Genomic DNA, 20,362 nt, shown 5'->3' on the forward strand with positions numbered 1-20,362 from the left:
CGCAGTCAAAAATAAATAGGAAAAAAAAAAGATATGGAAAAATCCCTGGCAGTCATGCTAATGTGGAATTTTCCCCATTCCGGAGTCGCCCAGTAATGGCAGGGGCAGTGGGGCTCTGATGTGGCTTATGCCCCACTGGGTGGCCAGCTGGTTTTGCACTGCCCACAGCTGGAGCTGAGCATTCTCAGCTCCAGGCAGGCACTAATCCCCATCCTTGGGCCTGCTCCTCTGGGGTGAAGGAGGGAAGCCTGGGACTGGAAAGAGTCAGATCCTGAATGCGGCACCTGCATCCTGATGGCACTGTGCTCAGTGATGGGCACCTTGGAGAGGGGGGCGTCAGCTGAGACCTCCCGGTGGTATGACCACCCCTACTCCTCTCATCCACATTTCAGATGCTAAAAATGTGTCCCCAGTTTGCACTGACTTTAGAGCCACAGGCCATATCTTCCAGTGAATAAAGTTAAGCAGCTAGTGTAGCCTCCTCCTTTTTCCCAGAGCTGGGCTGCCCTCACCATCACCACGCCACCCCGTTTCCCAGGCACCCTCGAATCCTCTACGGAGCTGGGAGCTCAGCCGAGCCTCAGGGTTCGGCGGCAGGACAATGGCCCCGTTCGCACATCCGAGACAAACGCGCCTTGTTGGGCCAGCGGCGGGGGCGCGAAGTTGCGCCCCGGCGCGCTGAATGCGGCTTCTGTGCGACCCGGGCAGGCGCAGAGGGGAGGGGAGGGGGCCGGGGCCCGGGGCGCCCATTGGCCGCGGCGCCGGGAGGGCCGGGCCAGGCTGGCGGCAGCACCTGGCCGGAGAGGTTGCGGCGGCGGCGGGGGCGGGAACATGGTCCAGGCCCGGCCGAGCAGGGGGACCCGGCGGGTACGCCCCGCCGCCTTAGTAAGCGCCCGGGCGGCGCGGCCCGGGGCCGAGCCTGCACGCCAAGGCCGAGAAGGACGGGGACAAGGTACGTCCTGGGGGCCCAGCACCCATCACCAGATTGCGCCCTGCCTCAGTCTACCCCCTTGGGTCCAAGCCCGCGCTGCCCACGCCCGGAACTGGGGCTGCGCACGCCAGACTCTAGACCTGAGTGGTGAGGGAGTGCTACACTACCGCTTCGGGGCTCACGCACCTGTCCTAGCTGAGAGAGGGTGGGAAGGCTGGGGCCTGCGGGGGGGCGGGGAGGGGGGTGGCACAGGTTGGTGCTCGCCCGGCCCTTGGTTTCTTCCCCCGGTCCCATTTCCAGGGTTTACCCAGTCCTTGGTCTTGGGGCGGGTGGGGCTGGAGCTGGGCTGGAACTGGGAGTTCATTAATCATTAATCTTGGACATGGTGCCAGAGCCCTGGGGGAGGAGGGGCAGGGATCTCCCTCTTCCCACCAGCCCTCCCCAGAAGAGGGGCCGTCAGAGCAGGGGCTGGGCATCAGCGTAAAAAATGGATCCCCTCTGCCTGGGGAAGGCCCTGTCCTCTACCACTTAGGGGGCAAGGCCACCAAGGAAAGGCTTGTGGGAGTGGGATAAACTCTGGTATCCAGGAATGGCCCCGTAGGTAACCCAACAGTTCCCTTGTTCCCTGGACCAGTGCTCAGAAAGGGGGTCCAGCTTGGTCTGCCCCCGTTGGTGCCAAGCCAAGGTGCTTTGGTAACATTACAGAACAAGGCTGTGGTTCCTTCCCAGCAGGGACCCCCTCCCACCTGCCTAGAGCAGGAGAGGTGATGGGCACACATCTGGCTGCAGTAACCCACACCAGTGGGAGGGAGGGAGAGAGGGTGGCAGACCTGACACCTGATCACCTGGGTTGCCCCGGTGACAGGTGCCATGGAAATCCTCAGGAGGACAGTCCAGTTGGGAGAATCCAACCTCTGCCTTTACAAAGAGGGTGACCTAAGGCCCAGAGAGGGTAAGGCCATGGGCAGGCCTGAGCTGGAGCAGACCATGTGCTGCTGCATTGTCCCTTGCCCCTCAGAGGAGGCATTGTTACTAACCCTATTATCCAAGGGGGGAAACTGAGTTTCAGGGGGATTCGGTGACTTGCCCAAGGTCACATAGTTCAAATGTGGCTAAACTGACTCCAAATTCAGTGACTTGCCCGAGTCCCCATTTCAGGACCCCAGCGTTGCTCAAGATCTGTCTGCCCTTCTGGGGTCCTAGCCTCTTAGACCTTCCATGGCTGCCCCCAGCCCCCAGCTCAGGACCCCTCCCCCCTTGCCTCCCTAGCTCCCAGCTCTGCCTGACACTCGGGGGGTGGGCAGGCTGCTACCCTGGGAGCAGAGACAACAGAGCCCTGTTCCCAGCTGCCACCTCGGACTGCTTCCTCCCTGCTTCTCACTTGGGCAGAGCCCTGCCTGAAGGAATCCCTGTGGACAAAGAAGCACGCCTGCCTCCTGTGCATCCCCTTGTCTGATGCGCATGGGTCTGATATTTGAGGGCATGGGTCCAATCCAGCAAGGGAGGAGTGTGTCCTTCCCTCTAGGCTTTAAGGGACTAATTGTGTCACCCTGGTGAAAGAGGCAATGATTAACCTGCGAGAACGATACACAGATGTTGGAATTCCAGGCATGGCAACAGGCTTGTGAAGGGATTCTTGCTTCCCTCAGACTGAGCAAGGAATATGGACCATCCCTGTTTAGGAGCCCTGTCCTACTCCAGACAGGGAGGGCAGGATGGAGCAGAGCGCCCATGGGGGTCAGCGGGCTGGGGTCAGGGGAATAGCCAGGTGAGGAGTGATGGTTCAGAGGAAGTGGGGTTCCAGAGGAAACATGCTTTCCTACCTGCCAGCCCCAGGGCAGAGATGGGGTGTGGCTTGGGCACCCCCAGATCTGATCCCAGTGGTGCCCAGACTTGCCATGGGACCCTAGGCAAGTCCTTCTCTCTCTGTGCCTTGACTTTCTCAGATGTGAAATCTGGGAGTCAGGGACCTTGGGTCTGGAGCATGGGAAGTATGGGTGCTTGGGTGGGGAGGGTGGCCCTCCAGGAGATGGTACTGGCGGGTTCTGCCTCTCCTGCCAGGTGGATCTAGAAGGGTCATGATAATAACCCGAGGTGTGTGCAAAGGGCTCCTTATGCCTCATCCCATTTGATCCTCACAGCAAACCCGTGAGAAGGTTGAAGTATCCCCATTTGTTAGGAAACCAAGGCTCAGAGAGGGGAGGTCACCTGCCCAAGGTCGCCCAGCTGGGGAGCTGGGATTTATAGGCAGACCTCTCCAGGATTAGTGAGGCGGGCGGGCAGATCCAGGGCATTGTGCATAGCAAGTGCTCAGCACCTTTTAAAAAACCTTTATATTTTACATATTTTTATGCAAACAAGTGCATGATATCCCTTTTAAAATCATTTCAGTCATACTAGAAGGTACGGAGAATGATACTACCAACTCTCACATACTCACCTGAGGGCTCCTCAGTGATTTTGAAGCTAATAAAGAAGGGACTGACTACTTGCTTAACGTGTGTTTTGCCACTCTTCAGTTAGAGCTACTTTGGGGCGACTCAAATCTGCCATCAGGAGGGGTGGTGATTTTGCCTGGACAAAGCAGCGAGGCAAGACCTGTGGGCTTGCTCGTAGTTCTGAGCCTCGGTGTCCCCGCCGTCACATGAGCTAGCAGGTGACACTAAGCGTGTCTGTGTGGTTGCCATTTGGAACCGTGGAAATAGGTGATTGACCCTGCAAGATCAAAAAGTTTTCTAGTCATCAAAGAACACTGCCCTCTTAATCAGCTGCCAGGCCTGGTACCCAGCTGCAGCCATTCCCCCAGCCAAGGGGGCAGTAGGAGCAAGATGTCAGGGCTCCTTGACAAGTTTGGAGGTGGTCCTGAAAGCTGAAGTGCCCCTCGGGAGATCCTCCCCATCTCTACTCCAGCACCCCCTCCAGAGGGTCTCAGAGGGGGGAAGCTTCCAGATTCTTGCAAGTCAGTCCCCCAGCGCTCCTGGATGGAGGACCACCCTCTCCATCTGCACCTTCAACTGTGCAGCTCACAATTTCCAGCTTCTTCTTGGTCCCAGACCCTTGCTGTCTCTTCCCCATTTTAGGACACTGAGGTTCAGAGAGGGCAGCATGCCTGCCGTGGTCACACAACAAGGTGGGGCATGGTTCAGACTAACCACGGTTCCCTCCTCCTCCAGCCAGACTGCAGTTTTTCAAAATGGAAACGTCGTTATTTTTAATTTTAATTTTTTCCAAAGTAATACAGACTCTTTGTAAAACAAAATTATATGTGTGTAAGTATATATTTATGTGTGTGTATGTGTGTACATATATGTGTGTATATATGTGTTTTTTTACTTCATTATATATTATGGGCATCATTTTAATGAGGACATATTAGACCATTTGGATGAATGTCACATATTTTTAACCATCCCCTCTTGTTGGACACTTAGGTTGTTTCTATTTTTCCCCTTCGCTAAATAATACTACAATGAACATCTTTGTGCTCCGTCTCAGATCTCTTGTTAGATTTTCTTCTTTGAACAAATTCCCACAGGTAGAAGTGCTGGGTCTGAGGACGGGCACTTTTAGAGCTATAACAGTTACTGTCAAATATGCATTCTAAGCACCGTAGGGAGAGTCTTTCTGCTCTATTCTTAAAGTCTCCTCCATTGCCCCGTAAGATTCCCTTCCAGCCACAGGAAACAGCCCTAAGACACCCTCACTCCACCACCATCTCTGCCAGAGCCCTGTTCCTATGTGTGCGCACTGAACAAACAGCATGGATGCCCATCAGTCAGGGAATGGTTCACAGGAGCAGTGGTTCCACAGAATGTTCTGTAGCCGATGTCTTTGGAGGTCCTTTATCTGCTCATTCTGCTCATATTCCACTGGCCAGAATTCAGTCACATGAGGACACTGAACTGCAAGGGAGAATGGGAAATGTAGTTTAGCCATGTACCCAGGGAGAAAGGGAACTAACTGCCTTTGGAAATTGGAGAACACACTGTAGCTTCTGCCGCTGGGGCCCCCTACCCCAACAAGTCTCCTTGGCCACGCTCCTCCCGCCTCCAAGCTGGATCAGGTGTTTTCTCTGTGCTCCAGGAAGCCCTGCCAGGGTGTCCTCTATCACAGCATCTGCAGCTGTCAGCTTGCTCCTCTCTCACGTCCAGCACTGAGAGCCCGAGCTCCGTGTACCGGGCATCATGCACCCCAGTGCTGGGCACAGTGCAGGTGCTCAGTAAATACCTGCAGAACAGATCAATTTAAAACTCATTGTGATCACAAAGCGATGTCCATAATCTATTGATATGTGAAAAAAACAAAATGTGCTCCCCAACAGAGACCCCTCCTATTGCCTCTATCGATAGAAAAAATGTGAGGAGGCTTGTGCCGAAGCTTTAAGGGTGCTGCCCTCTGGGGATGGAGCTCTTTATATTTTTCTGTAATTGTCTGAACTTTTTTTCATTGAGCATGTGCTGCTTTTATAATTACAACAATTTTTTTCCGGTGGGGGCAGAACCAGCCGGAGCCGACGTCACTGACACTGGGGGAAGAGACCCCTCTGGCAGGGCTGGAGGCGCAGGTTCTGCAATCAACGCTCCCACTCTGGAAAGCTTGGCTTCACGTGGCTCTTCTTTTCTTTTTTTAAATTTATTTTATTGAAGTATAGTTGATTTACAATGTCGTGTGAGTTTCTGGTGTACAGCAAAGTGATTCAGTTATATATATATATATATTCCTTTCATATTCTTTTTCCATTATGGTTTATTACAGGATATTGAATATAGTTCCCTGTGCTATACAGTAGGACCTTGTTGTTTATCCATTCTATATATAATAGTTTGCATCTTCTAATCCCAAACATTTCTTACTTTAGAAAATGCTTTTATTGAGCTGTTTTCTTCATACTTCCCCAAACTGCTTACTAAATATGTAAAAAATCAGAGTAGTGTTTTATATCATAGCTTTTGATAAAAGCAATGAAAAGAGCCAAAGTTCTTGAGATTTTTTTTTTTTTTTTTTTTTTTTTTTGCGGTACGCGGGCCTCTCACTGTTGTGGCCTCTCCCGCTGCGGAGCACAGGCTCCGGACACGCAGGCTCAGCGGCCATGGCTCACGGGCCCAGCCGCTCCGCGGCATGTGGGATATTCCCGGACTGGGGCACGAACCCGTGTCCCCTGCATCGGCAGGTGGACTCTCAACCACTGCGCCACCAGGGAAGCCCTTGAGATATTTTTAAAACAGTAATTGAGTCACATTTTCCTCTTTACCATATCAAGATGCTGTTGTTTTATTGAGTTGCCCTTGTCTCAGACTTAAACTATCTTGAACTATTATCATGTTGTAATTGAGATAAAAGAGGAATTTGCTTTGCATCAGCACTAATTGGTTTATCAATATCCTGTACCATTTATATTTTAAAACTGAATGTCTGTAAGATGGTAAGGCATATCTATACAAAGCCTTACAACTGGTAGTGTATAGGAAGCTGTTCAGAGTGTTATGTCTGTATTATAGCCAGTTTTAGGCTATGGTCACTTATCATAATCGAAAAACTAGTTACTAGTAACTTGTCCTGCCTCTAGACTAATTTTATGGGAGAGGAAATGTAAATTTCTGGAAGAAAAATTGCATACAAAATTAATTGGTGTTGACAATAGGATTAGAGCATTAGTATGCATTTGCATCTTTAGAATTTCATCTTCGTTTTTCTGGATGTTAATGAATATATAATAAAAAAGTAAAAGCCTATGTTATGCTACACTGAAATTTCCCTCTATCTTTGCCAGTTTATCTTATATTCCGCTTCTTACTTTGAGTGTCACTGGATCAGAATGTTCCTTAGGCATCCTCTGGCATTCCTCAAATAATTTTCCTAGCAAAACTCTTATTAGATGATCATTTGCCATTCTAAAATGAAGTTTTTGTAGCATTAGTGCTTGTGTAAGTCTAACCCCAAAGGCCAGCTAATAAAGAACTGTATGAAAATCAGTTGAATCAAATTAATTGAATAAAATGTATACAATGCAATGTATGCATTGGCTACTAGAGTAGGGTTGTTATCAAAGAGGAAAGGAAGTGATCAAATTCCAAATAGAAATATTAAGAGCAGAAGCAACAAATAGATTTTTCCTTATTGTTGGCCTTAATCCACTATGACAAAAGCAATATTTAGAAATATGAAACTTTCAATGTTTAATTTTTTCAAAACTATATATTACTGTTACAGATATATGTGTCAATAAAATATTTATGTGACTCTTCTTTACTAGCTTCCCACTCTTCCCACGATCTCACCTCTTGCTCAAAAGCTTTCACTCCACTCCTACATGGACGAGGTTCTTACCCCTCTGTGACACTAGGCTTGTCACGTCCCCTCCCTGTGCCTCAGCTTCCTTATATACAACAAAGTGGGGGATCTAAAGGGCTCTCTGCAAAGATTATGAGGTTGCGTGATGCATGGGAAGTCCTGAGCACAGAACTGGGCTGTGGTCCAGAGTCCACGCTCATAAACCAGCATGTCTGCTATTTGATGCCAGCTCTGCCCCAACTTTCTCCCATGCATCCGTCTTCAAGCTAGCTCAGCCCAGAAAAGATAAAACATCTCTATCCCATGCCCTGGACCTGGTTCAGCACTCAGGGAGATCAGGACTCTGGGCCTCCCCTGTTTCGTGGGTGCTTGCTGGGCTGCTCCCCGGCTGGGTGGGGCTTTGGGGGAAAGAGCATTCAGAGCACACTGTCAGATGCCTGCTGCTCCTTGGGAGGGACTGGCAGCTGCTCGTCCTATGAAAGTGCTTGATGTGGGATAAATGACTGTCACAGTAGGGAGGGTGGAAGGGAGGGAGACGCAAGTGGGAAGAGATATGGGAACATATGTATATGTATAACTGATTCACTTTGTTATAAAGCAGAAACTAACCATCGTAAAGCAATTATACTTTAATACAATTGGAGCAATTATACTCCAATAAAGATGTTAAAAAAAAAAAAAGGAGGGTGGGAGGTAGATGTAAGAGGGAGGAGATATGGGGATGTATGTATATGTATAGCTGATTCACCTTGTTATACAGCAGAAACTATCACAACATTTTAAAGCAATTACATTCCAATAAAGATGTTAAAATTTTAATTAATTTAAAAACTGATGGTGATACCTGGGTTCCTAGAGCCCCACACATGGGCCATGGTGGGAGCTCTGGGCATCAGTGCTGACGGAAGGATGTGGGGGGCTTTTCTGGGCACCCTCTGTCCATGGGCAAGGCTGAGCGAGAACAGACCTGAACCCAGCAAAGAACAGGATGCGAGAGATTCCAGTGCCTGGGCTGAGCCCGAGGGCCTCTGGCCCCTAGAACTGCCTCTTCCTAGGGAGACCTTGGGAAGGATCAGCATCTCTGATCGGCCCAAATTCCTCAAGGCTGGTCCAGGGTGTCCTGTGCCACCATCCCTCACACAGGGTGGAGGCAGGACAGGCAGGATTCCGTACTGTACTTCTTTGATAAAGGATTTGGAGGTCAGAGAGGTGGAATCTGATCGGACTCAGTACCTCCCAGCCCTGGTCAGGTACTCTTCCTCCAGCGGGCCTTCCAGGTTGAGTTGCTTGCTCTCTGGGCTCTCACAGATTTTAGACAAATCTTGGTCTCAGGTTGTGTCTTGGCATCTTTAAGCCCTAGAGTTTGGGAAGTCCCTGTTTTGACTCTGGTTCTGTCTGCTCTTTGCTAACTGTGTGACCTTGGACAGGTGAGTTCACCTCTCTGAGCTTTGGTATCTTTACCTGGGGAGGGGCTAACAGTGGTACTTGACTCATAGGGTAGCTGTGAGACTTAAATGAGATGTGATTGGAGGAGAAATTAGCTTCCCCAAACTCACCTGCCTCCCTGTCCCTCCCGTGGCCTTCAAGCTGGTCCCAGGCTCTCTGCCGGGCTCTGCGGCTGCTTGTCCTTGGCCCAAGGACGCCAGGGGCCTTGCTGAGCCATTGGATAAAGGAGCTGCCTGGCTGCTGAGGTCCAGAGAGGGTTGGGGACCACCCAGGGGGCAGAGGGCCAGGGCAGCACCTGCAGGGTACAGGGACATGCCACCTGCTCTCCCCAGGGAGGGAACTCATGAATATTCACACCCACTAGAGCATGAGGGAGCCAGCCAGCACACTCCTGGGTGTCATTGGAGCGTTCCTGTTTCCCAGTGACCACAGAGGCAGCCTCGGAGTCAGATGTGGCTCAGTCAGGGAGAGAAAAGGGGCATCCAGACACGGCCGGAGGTGAGTGTGTCTTCCTCTGTCCCGCGCACAGGCCCCTGGGGGGAGCAGGACACCCTGGGACTGAGGCCTGCCTGGTGGTGATGCTCTAGGCAAGAAGGTTCACCATCCCGGGCTCGGTTTCCCCGTGTGCATGCTGTGGGGGATGAGTCCTGTTTCTCCTTTGTTCCCTGGAGTGTGCTGGTCCAGCCAAACAGGAGGATTGCTGGGCCTGGCCTGGAGCCAGCCATTGGCACAGACGGAGGGTGATGTGGCTAGGGTAACCCAGAAGGAGAGGAATAGATAGGGTGAGCTAGGGAGAGGGGATGGTCTGCCCTGAGTGCCTGGGACTGTCACCACCATAGCAGAGGAAAGAGACTCAGGTTCTGGCCCTGTCTTTGCTACTGCTGCACTGTGTGACCTTGATGGTGGCTCTGCCGTTTCTGAGCCTCAGCCTCCTTGCTGCACTGTCTTCCAGGCTACAGGCCGTGAGGCTTGGGCCAGGCTGAGATTGTCCTTGGTACCCCATGGACTTAGACCTGGGATCGTCAGCTGCCTGCAAGCCTCAGCCTTCTGTGATGGAACATCCAGCTGTGCACACCCTCCTTCCCACGGGCTTGGGCTGGGCCTGGGACATGCCAGGCAGAGGCCGCCATGGACAAACGGGAAGATGCACATTTCAGGCCAACAGACATGAACTCGAATCCCAGCCCTGCCTGCTGCCTTGCGACCCTGGGCAAGTCACGTCACCTCCCAGAGCCTCGGTTTCCCCATCTGCAAAATGGATGTGACAGTGGGGTCTGCCTCCCAGGATAGCTGGGTGGAGTCAGTGAGTTGCTCTGGAGGAGACCCCATCCCAGGGCCTGGCTCATAGCAGGACTCAAAAGTGAAATCAGAGGGTGGAAAGGGCCCAGGGCCCAGCACCTATCAGGGCAGGGCCCGGCTGGTTTTGAGGAAGCCAAAGTTGGGGAATGAACAAATGAATGAGGGAAGCAGGGAAGGGGGTTGAGGGGGCGGTCCTGGGCGGGGCCAGGCAGAACCTGATTGGTGGTCCTGGGAAGCTGGTCTGCCCCCTGCTGCCTGACCTTCACCCAGAGCCTTGCCAGCCGCCACCCAGAGCCTTGCCAGCCGCCTCCCAGAGTTCTGGAAAGTGCCCTGGTGAGTGGGGCACCTGGGGCAGGGGTGGGCCCCGGGGTTTTTTAGAGGGCAGCAATCCGAACCCCTCCCCATTTTAAAGTCAGAGAAACCGAAGCCCAGGGCCCCACTCAGGGTTGGGGCTCACATCTGAGGCTCTGGCCTGGCCCAGGGCTCTGTCCTGATATTTGTTGGGACCCCTGAGGAACAGGAGGCTGGTGGGTTCACTTGAGGCAGGGGGCAGATCTGTGCTTGGTCGGGGTGGGGGCAGCCACTCCTTGTTCAGGGGGAGCCCACCCTGAGGGCGACAAAGACAGGAACCCAGAGCAGGTCCCCACGCTCTTTGAGCGATAACTATGCGCTAGTCGTTTTGCCAGCCCCATCTCAGGAAAAGCCAGCACTACCAGCTTCCCCACTTAACAGATGAGAAACTGAGGCTCCAAGGAGTTCCTGTGATTGAAACACAGGCCCGGGGCTTCCAGGTTGGCTCCTCCCCTCTCCTGAGGCCTCTTCATGACCAGACCTTCGCTAGCTGACTTTCCCCACCTCGCAAGCTTTATCTACTATTTAAATATAGTAAATACATGTTATTGCCTTTTTCTGATTAAAAGTAATACATGCTCCTTAAAAAAAATGCAACCCTTACAGAAATGCATAATATAGAAAACGATTACCTTTTATACCCCTCCCCCAGCTACGCAGAGAATACCACTGTTAAAGCTTAGAATATGCCCCTACAGTGGTTTCTTTCTGGGCCTATGTATATTTACCTATTGCCTATATGGATTTGGGGGCATAGTGTTCCAGAACTTTCTTTTTCCACATTAGTAGATCATGGTGTGTTTTCAAGCCAGTCCACTCAGCTCCACCTTGTTTCTTTTTCCTTTTTTTTTTTTCGTCAAGCGGGTACAGATGCCTCCATCTGGGAAGGGGCCTTGGTTTGTGGAACAGGTGCCCTGCTGATGGACACTGAGGTTGTTTCTAACTTTTTTCTGACCAAACCTCCATGAACACCCTTGCATGGGTGACTTTGCCCAAGTGTTTTTGCAGAATAGTTGGAATTGGAAGAGCTTGTACCTTCCTCCTTTGATAGGAGTACCAGAAACTGTCTCACACTCTCGTCCACCCTTGACCCTGTCCACCTTGTCCACCTAAGAGTGAACAGAGACATGTCATTGTCACCAGGGAAGCCAAATTCCCTCTTATATAGTTCCTTCCTCTGCAAATTTCTTCTTCATGTCCTTTCCTGTGAGGACAACTTTCTAGATGAGAAGCAGAAAACTCAGGGGCTGGTCAGGCAGACCTGGAGTACCCATTCTCTGGGAAAGGTTTGTGGGTGCCTCCGGTCACTTTTCCAGGGGGAATTACATGGGGTCCTCCTCCAGGCTGACTGGCTGACCTCTGGCCACAGGGTCAGTGGTGACGTGCCATGCGTGTGATCACGGGGCAGCACGCGTGATCTCTCTTGGCCTCTGGGGCCCAGGGCCTAGTGCAGCACGCACCACAGCAGCAGTGGAAAGTTTTGGACCTTGGCTTTGCAGCTAAGGGGCGGTGGGAAGGCTCCCAAGTCCCAGCTCTCTCCTGGACCCCCCATGGCTTAGCCTGAACTGCCCCCATTACAGCTCAGGCCTCAGCCCCCTGCCGACAGGGTCGCCACAGTTAGACCTAAAACCTACTACCCCCGCAAACTGAAAACAAACAAAAAAACCAGGACATCTAGTTAAATTTGATATTCAGAGACATATTGAATAATTTTTAGTATAACTATATCCCTGGCAATATTTGGGACACGTGTATACTAAAAAAAGTTTTATTTGTTGTGGGTTTTTTAAAATTTTATTTATTTATCTTTGGCTGCTTTGGGTCTTTGTTGCTGCACATGGGCTTTCTCTAGTTGCATGAGCAGGGGCTACTCTTCATTGCGGTGTGCAGGCTTCTCATTGCGGTGGCTTCTCTTGTTGTGGAGCACAGGCTCCAGGCACGCAGGCTTCAGTAGTTGTGGCACACGGGCTCAGTAGTTGTGGCTTGCGGGCTCTAGAGCGCAGGCTCAGTAGTTGTGGTGCACGGGCTTAGTTGCTCCGTGGCATGTGGGATCTTCTCAGACTAGTGCTCGAACCCGTGTCCCCTGCATTGGCAGGTGGATTCTTAACCACTGCGCCACCACGGAAGTCCCTATTCGTTGTTTATCTGAAATTCATACTTACCCGGTTAACCCTGCCTGTCGGCAGTTGGAGAAAAGATGGGCATGTGGGCAGAGGCCGGGCTGGCTGTGTGATCTGAGCCCTCTCCTTCCTTGCTCTGAGCCTCAGTTTCTCCATCTGGCTCCCCTACAGACCCCATGGGCACGGGGGCCAGTAAGGAGAGATGAGGAGCCTTGGCCCCTCACTGGGCAGCTGGGAAGGGTGGCACGGGGGACAGGTGGGCTGGCTGGGCCTTCTGAAAGGTGAGGGATTCAGGCCCAGGCCCCTCCCTGTAGACAAACCTGGCCCCAGGCCTGGGGGGACAGAGCACTGGGAAAGGGTCTTCTTTTCCTTTTTACTTACAACATGATTTCATCATGAAGCCCCAAAAGGTGTAAAAAATAAACTAATGAACACCCACGTGCCCACCACTCAGCTTAAAAGTTAAAACCGAACCAGGCAGCAGAACCTTCTCCCTGCCACACTCCCTAGCCTCTCTTTGCATTGGCTTTGCCCATCGGGTCCATCTGCAGCCCAGAGTCTTTCTGTCCCTGTCTGGACCTGCTGGGGGGCCACAGAGCTGGCAAAGGCAGGTCCCAATGTTGAAGGCTGCCTCTCAAGCCAGCCAGGCCTGAGACGGTGGTGGGGGCTCCCTGCGGCCAGCCCCCTAACGCTTTCCCTGCTCGGTACTCCCCACAGGTGTCTGAGATGCCGCTGCCACAGAAGAAGCGCTGGGAGTCCATGGCCAAGGGGCTGGTGCTGGGAGCACTCTTCACCAGCTTCCTGCTACTGCTGTACTCCTACGCCGTCCCCCCGCTGCACACTGGCCTGGCCTCCACGTGAGTGGCCCTGCTGGGCAGCCGAGGGCTGGGGGTGGGGGAGGGTTGGCTCCTGCCCCCGTGACCACGGTTACCTCCTGGGTGGCCACCCTGTGCCCTGCATCATGCTGTGCCAGGCAGAAATCCCACCGAGAGCAGAACATCCTGTGGAACCCTAGGCCTCAGTGTCCTCATCTGTGAAGTGGGTATAGTAACAGAGCCTGACATGGAGCATAAGAATCAAATAGCACCATCTGCACGGTGGGCTCCAATGGGGCCAGGAGGTGGGGAGGACCTGTCCAAGAGCACACAGCTGGCACAGGCCTGGATTCAAACTGGGGTCTGTCTGCCTCCAAGCCTGGCTCCTAACCATGAGTCCACCCCACCTCCCCACAGGGCTGTTCTGCCCAGGACGCAGCACAGCCTGTGCCCTTAATTGGAGGTATTAAGTTTAACTAGAGGAAACTGCTAATAACTGACCATTTTCGGCCTGCAAAGTTTCATGTGGTCCTACCTAATGCTAATTCATGATAAATATACTGAACAGTGGCCATGAATGAGACGTGTTATTGTCCTCACAGCAACACCACAAACAGGCTTATTGTCCCCGTTTCACAGATGAGGAAAGTTAAGGCCAGAGAAGCCAAACAACTGACCTAGGCCTTGCAGCCTGAACGCAGGCCCATCTGGTCCCTGGGCTCCCCTGCCACACACCCCACCCCCAGCAGCCCGCTCTCTAGACCTGGGGTAGCGGAGCCCAGGGTGTTAAGTCCTGAGGCTCTGCCACCACTCCATCCCCAGCAGGACCCCCGAGGGCGCAGCACCCTGCTCGCCGGCCCTGAGTGAGCCAGAGGCACTGACCCCGGCCAACGGCTCGGCGGGAGGCTGCCAGCCGAGGCGCGACATCGTGTTCATGAAGACGCACAAGACGGCCAGCAGCACGCTGCTCAACATCCTGTTCCGCTTCGGCCAGAAGCACGGGCTCAAGTTCGCCTTCCCCAACGGGCGGAACGACTTCGACTACCCGGCCTTTTTCGCGCGCAGCCTGGTGCAGGACTACCGGCCCGGGGCCTGCTTCAACATCATCTGCAACCACATGCGCTTCCACTACGACGAGGTCCGGGGCCTGGTGCCGCCCAACGCCACCTTCATCACCGTGCTCCGCGACCCCGCCCGCCTCTTCGAGTCCTCCTTCCACTACTTCGGCTCCGTGGTGCCCTTCACGTGGAAACTCTCGGGCCGCGACAAGCTGGCCAAGTTCCTGCAGGACCCAGACCGCTACTACGACCCCCACGGCTACAACGCCCACTACCTCCACAACCTGCTCTTCTTCGACCTGGGCTACGACAGCGACCTGGACCCCGGCAGCCCGCAGGTGCAGGAGCACATCCTGGAGGTGGAGCGCCGCTTCCACCTCGTGCTCCTGCAGGAGTATTTCGACGAGTCGCTAGTGCTGCTCAAGGACCTGCTGTGCTGGGAGCTGGAGGACGTGCTCTACTTCAAGCTCAATGCCCGCCGCGCCTCGGCAGTGCCGCGCCTCTCCGGCGAGCTGTACCGGCGCGCCACAGCCTGGAACGTGCTGGACGCCCGCCTCTACCGCCACTTCAACGCCAGCTTCTGGCGCAAGGTGGAGGCCTTTGGGCGCGAGCGCATGGCCCGCGAGGTGGCCGCCCTGAGGCGCGCCAACGAGCGCATGCGCCGCATCTGCATAGACGGCGGCCACGCGGTGGACGCCGCCGCCATCCAGGACTCGGCCATGCAGCCCTGGCAGCCGCTGGGCACCAAATCCATCCTGGGCTACAACCTCAAGAAGAGCATTGGGCGGCGGCACGCACAGCTCTGTCGGCGCATGCTCACGCCCGAGATCCAGTACCTGATGGACCTGGGCGTCAACCTGTGGGTCACCAAGCTCTGGAAGCTCATCCGGGACTTCCTGCAGTGGTGACGCCCGCCCGTGGAGGAGGGCTGAGCAGGGGCCCGCTGGCCTCCCCCCACGGCCCTCCTGGTGCCACCCCAGCCCCTGGGGTGAGGCGGGGCTACTGCAGGGGTGCGACCAGCCAAGGACTGGGCCCACTGCACACAGGGCCTGAGATCAGTATTTGACTAATTATAGTTTTTTGGTTTTTCGTTTTTCGTTTTTTAAATTAAATCCCCTTCCCTCCAAAAAAGAATGTTCTATTTTCTGGCTCCCCTTAAAGGGGAGACTTCAGAAGTAAAATAATTTGATGTGTTTTTGTTAATCAGCCTCAGTGGTGCTGACTGGCGGGGCCCTGGTGTGTGTGGGGTGACTGGTGGGGATTGGGGGAACCCAAGGGAGCATGGTGGGCACCTGAGTGTGTCTGTGGGGCAGAGCCCAGTGGTATGGCAGGGTTTGGTGTGTATCTGTCACATGCTGAAGCCCTGTGTGGTTGAAGGGGTCCCATGAGCTACCAAGACCTGGAAGATTGTGTGTGTGTGTGTGTGTGTGTGTGTGTGTGTGTGTGTGTGTGTGTGACAGGGAGGTGGCGAGAACTTGGTGGAGCCGTGAACAGCAGGCCCAGAGCCCAGGCTAACGGTTCCTCTTGCAATCTCATTAGTCCTCACAATAATCCTTTGAGGTAGGCACAATTACCATCCCATATTACACATGTGGGATTTGACATTCTGAGAGCAGGAGGGAAATGCTTGAGGTCATGTTGCAAGATGTATCAGACCCAGTACTAAGCCATCTCCCTGGGAACCCAAACCCTTTCCATAGCCAATGTCTGTTCACCCATCCCTGCCTGCCCCGTTTCCCCTACTGACCACTCCAGGCTGCCTCACCATCTGCTTGTGCTCTAACCCTACCTAAGTCCTGGGTTTTCCCCTTCCACCCTGGAGTTCAGTTTAATTAATCCAAAAAACATTTTATATTCATTAGATGTCTGTAGTGCACCCCAACCTTGAGCTGGCCCTGAGCAGACAGCAGTCAGCAAGTTGGCTTAGACCCCCCTGGAGCGCATGTCCAGAGAGCAACCAAGGCATGTCAGGTATGATCAACCATGGCAGGGGTGTGTCAGCTCTAACCATCTGCTTCCATCAGCCTCCCCGGGGGACAGAGGCCCTTCCTCAGGTCTCTAACCAGTAGCCAGCAGCCAGATATGAAAGGCAGAAACCACAGCCTGGAGATTCTTTACTGGAGACCTGTTTGTGCCAGGTTCCAAGCCAAGTGCTTACATAACTTATCTGAATACCTACAACATCCTAGCTTTATAGATCAAAGCTCAGAGAGGTTAAGTGACCTACCCAAGGTCACACAGCTAATTAGGGCCAGGGTCAGAATTCAAAGTCAGATCAGTCAGCCAGATCACTCAACCTCCCTGGGCTTGAGTCAATCTTCCTCCTGGGAGGAAGCTTCTGGTCCAAGGAGGGTAGGAAGGAGTTAGGGTGACCAACTGTTTCACTTTTCTAGAACTGTCCCGGTTTTAGCACTGAAAGTTCCCACATTGAAGGAAGTGCCTCAGTCCTGGGCAACCAAGACGGTTGGTCAGTATGGGACAGGTTTAACCCCACCAACCCTCTGGGACCACTGCTTACACCCTCATAATATTCCTTGTGGCAAGAAATTAGCACAGACTTGGAGTCTTTATTTAATTCATAGGGAGAAAAATAAGCAAAAATAAATAAATAAAACTGACAATATCTAAGACTATTTGCAGGAAAAGATGTAACTGACCCCACATTTATTAGAGAATTCTCCCTCCTTTTATTAATCAAAGAGAGACGTGACTTAGTGCAATATGATAGCTTCCTGGGTTTGTGGAACCCCATAATTCTATTTCCTTGGACCCCTAAGGGCCTAGAAATGCCCATAATAATATTATATATAATTACATTATTTATTATTATTAATACTGGCCCTTTTAGGTCCTTTCGAGATCCAAGGAGAACAGTTCTGGCAGTTAGTAGATGCTAAGAACATAAATTACTTCATTAGCATTTACTATCTGCCTGGTTTGTTTTAAAAGCATTATAGTTATTAACTCCTTTATTAATGTAATTAATACTTTGATAATGAGTAGTTGCCAGGTACTGAGCAACCACTCTGTGCTCAGCCCTGTGCCATGTAGGAACATGCACAATTCCCTTTGCTCCCCCAAGGAGGTGACTGACACGCAGAGAGGCAGAGCAACCAGCCCAGGGTCACCCAGCCAGCAGCCATAGAGGCAGGATGCAAACCTAGGTCAGTCAGATGCCGAGGCTGGTGCTTGCGGCCTCCAGACCTTCAGCGCCATTCCAGTTGGCCACCTCAGCCTCAGGACTGAGGGCTGTCCCATGGCTGAAAAAGTATGAGGTCTCCAAGGGACTCTGCAGGAGTAGCCTTCAGGAACCAGACTGCTCTTGCTACACCTGAGCAGCAGAAGGCGCCATGGTACCAAGTTCGGTCTTGCCTAGCTCTGACCTTCCTGGCCAGTGGGAGCTGGGGGCACCCATGGTGACCAGGCATCTGTAGACCGGACACGTGAGAGCCAGGGCAGGGATCAAGGCTGCCCCCTGGGAGAAATTCAGTGAAACCACATGTCCCTCTCCGTTATGGGTTGAACTGTATCCCTTAAAAAGATGCATTGACGGCCTAACCCTCAGTCCCCTATGACTGACATTATCTGGATATAGGGTCTTTGTACATATAATCAAGTGAAGACAAGGTCATTGGAGTGGGCCCTAATCCAATATGGCTGGTGTCCTGATAAGACATGGAAATGCCATGTGAAGACACAGACACACAGGGACAACACCATGTGAAGACAGGCAGAGGTTGGCATGATATAGCAACAAGCCAAGGAACGCCAAGGGTGATGGCCACCTCCGGAAGCTAAGAGGCAATGAAGGAGTCTATCCAGAGTTTGAGGGAATGTGACACTGTCAACACCTTGATTTCAGACTTCTAGCCTCCAGATCTGTGAAAGAATAAACTGTTGCTTTAAGCCACCCAGTTTGTGGTACTTTGTTACAGCAGCCCCAGGACACTAACACACTCTCCTGGGTGAGGCATCTCCCCCTCACCTGAACCCCTCCTTTCCTCCCTCCCCCAGGCTTGCCCCTAGGAGCCACCCTCCACCTGTAGCCAGAGGCTGTCCTCTGCTCCAAGCCCTCCACTATCCTCCTTTCCATCGGGGAAAAGCCAGGCAGCTGCATGCCTCTGGGGCTTCGCACATGCTGTTCCCTCTACTATAAGGCCCCCTTACTTTTGCAGGCCTAATACTGCTACGTGTTTTCAAAGCAAGTTCTGCCTCTTCCTCTGAGTGTCCTTCCCTGACAGCCCAGCCCCCAAGCTATCTTAGGGCCACCAGGCTCCCCATCTCAGCTCTGCTTGCCCAGGGCCAGAGCCGTGGATTTGCTTGTCTGAGAGGCCCTCCAGGATGCGGCCCGGGTCTTATGGAAACAATAGGCCTCCAGTGCCCAGACCAGTGCCTGGCACACAGTCAGTTCTTAATAAATGTTGAAAGACAGAGGAAAGGGACTTCCCTGGTGGTCCGGTGATTAGGACTCTGTGCTTCCACTGCAGGGGTCTCTGGTCTCATTCCTGGTTGGGGAACTAAGATCCCGCATGACATGTGGTGTGGCCAGAAAAAAGGAGGACAGATAAAAAGGAAATAGGGAGAAAGGAAAAAAGGAAGGAAGAGAGAAAAGAAGAAAGGAGGGAGGGAGGGAACAGGTAAAAAAGAGAGAGTGAAAATAAGGCAGAGGGGAGAAAGGGAGCTATTTCGCCCTTGAGGGCCTTCTTCATACTTGTCCTAACTGACTGGGGCCTGTGTCCCTGGGAAAGATAATAGATTAGCCAAGGCACATAAGTGCTGGAATGAGTTCATTAGCTGAAAGCTCACATGACACTGGGGCGGGACACAGGTCAGGTAAGTCTTGACACGGGCAGGTAGAGGCAGGGAGTCTGGAGAGTGGGTGGCCCTGGGCACCCACGAGCACAGAGAGCCATATAAGAACTGAAAAAGGAGAGGTGGCCACTCCCAGCTTCCCTGGCCATCACATCTTTGGCAAACTCTTATTGAGTACCTACTGTGTACAGGTGCCACAGTGGGAGTGCTTTTCTCAGACAAGTGCCTACTGTGTGCAGGCTCCGTGCCCGCCGCATTCACTGGACTGGGACTCACTTCCCAGCAAATAAAACCAATTAGAAAAGACCTTGCAGAAGAGGAGGGCTTTGATTACAGGCCTTGAGGGAGGCAGGGATTGGATGCAGGGTGTTGCAAGGAAGGGCATTCCAGGGAGCGGGAACAGCATAAGAAAGAGCTGGACAGGTAATAGTGGAGAGGCAAGGGGGCTAGAATAAGGAGGAGAGCAGAAGAAATCCGCTCAGCAAGGACAGCAAATAATCTTGCGCTCTAGGCTACGGAGTTTGCAGTTTCTCCTGAGAGTGACAAGGAGCCAAGGGAGGCTTTGGAGGAGGCGCAGGACTACTCAAAGGTGGGCTTCAGAGGTGCTGGAGTGGGGAACCAGGGAGAGGAATGGGGGCCTGAGCCAGGGAAGGGGCAGGGGAGGGTGGCCCACACTTGCCCCTTGTGGCTAAAGCTCTAGCCTATGGGTCTGTGGGGTTCTAGGGAGACCTCGCCCTACAAGAGAGGCAGATCCACTCCAGTTACTCCCGTGCAAGGCCAAGGAGGGAGCATCTCGGGCTCAGCGAGGCGCCCCAGGTGTGTGCTCTGCCTGGCGCCGGCATGTGAGAGACAGAGTCCTGAGTAAGCTCCAAGTTCAGACGGTCCTGATTGTCACCCAACTGCTGCATGGCTCTGGCACTCCACTTCCGTCTTCCAGGCCCTGGGAGGAACAGTAAGGGGTTCACAGAGCAGGGATGCCTTTGGCCGAGAAGCAGGCACAAAGCCCAACACGTGGTCCCAGATTAGAGGTGAAGCTGCTGGTGCCCTGCCCGTGTCCCCTGCCCTTATCCCCTCAACCTCACCACCCCCCGAGGCCTTTCTCCAGCCTCCAGGGCCACAGGTGCCAGCAGGATTGTCAGCCCCTGGAGCAGCCCTCAAGCAAAGGTGTCTAAAGACCCTCAGACCCTGGGCGGGACTCTGAGGTGAGCGTTCCACACTGTCTCCCATTATCCCCATTGG

The 20,362-nt window shown here is 53.1% G+C and overlaps 1 protein-coding gene across 7 annotated transcripts; it reads left to right on the forward strand.

Moving 5' to 3' along the window:
* The first annotated feature begins 830 nt into the window (after positions 1-830).
* Positions 831-16,270, forward strand: GAL3ST1 (galactose-3-O-sulfotransferase 1). 7 transcript variants are annotated; one of them, XM_029216188.1, is made up of 4 exons: positions 888-952; positions 9,092-9,166; positions 13,156-13,295; positions 14,076-16,270. In XM_029216188.1, the coding sequence occupies exons 2-4, from the start codon at positions 9,119-9,121 to the stop codon at positions 15,217-15,219; spliced, it is 1,332 nt and encodes a 443-aa protein (XP_029072021.1). In that variant the 5' UTR covers positions 888-952; positions 9,092-9,118; the 3' UTR covers positions 15,220-16,270. The 7 variants fall into 7 exon arrangements, with proteins under 7 accessions (XP_029072058.1, XP_029072021.1, XP_029072050.1 ...); XM_029216225.1 differs by lacking the exon at positions 9,092-9,166 and having other exon boundaries at positions 831-952; positions 14,079-15,514; XM_029216217.1 differs by lacking the exon at positions 9,092-9,166 and having other exon boundaries at positions 920-952.
* The last annotated feature ends 4,092 nt before the right edge of the window (positions 16,271-20,362 follow it).

This window comes from Monodon monoceros, unplaced genomic scaffold (assembly GCF_005190385.1).
Source record: "Monodon monoceros isolate NGI ecotype Baffin Bay Population unplaced genomic scaffold, NGI_Narwhal_1 Super_Scaffold_1, whole genome shotgun sequence".
Lineage (NCBI taxonomy): Eukaryota > Metazoa > Chordata > Mammalia > Artiodactyla > Monodontidae > Monodon > Monodon monoceros.

Bases quoted from the DNA above. Each gene is read 5' to 3' on its own strand.
- GAL3ST1 (XM_029216188.1), top strand. From the start codon at position 9,119: ATGTGGCTCAGTCAGGGAGAGAAAAGGGGCATCCAGACACGGCCGGAG. The intron at 9,167-13,155 runs GTGAGTGTGTCT...TACTCCCCACAG, and splicing joins GCATCCAGACACGGCCGGAG to GTGTCTGAGATGCCGCTGCC. The intron at 13,296-14,075 runs GTGAGTGGCCCT...CTCCATCCCCAG, and splicing joins CACACTGGCCTGGCCTCCAC to CAGGACCCCCGAGGGCGCAG.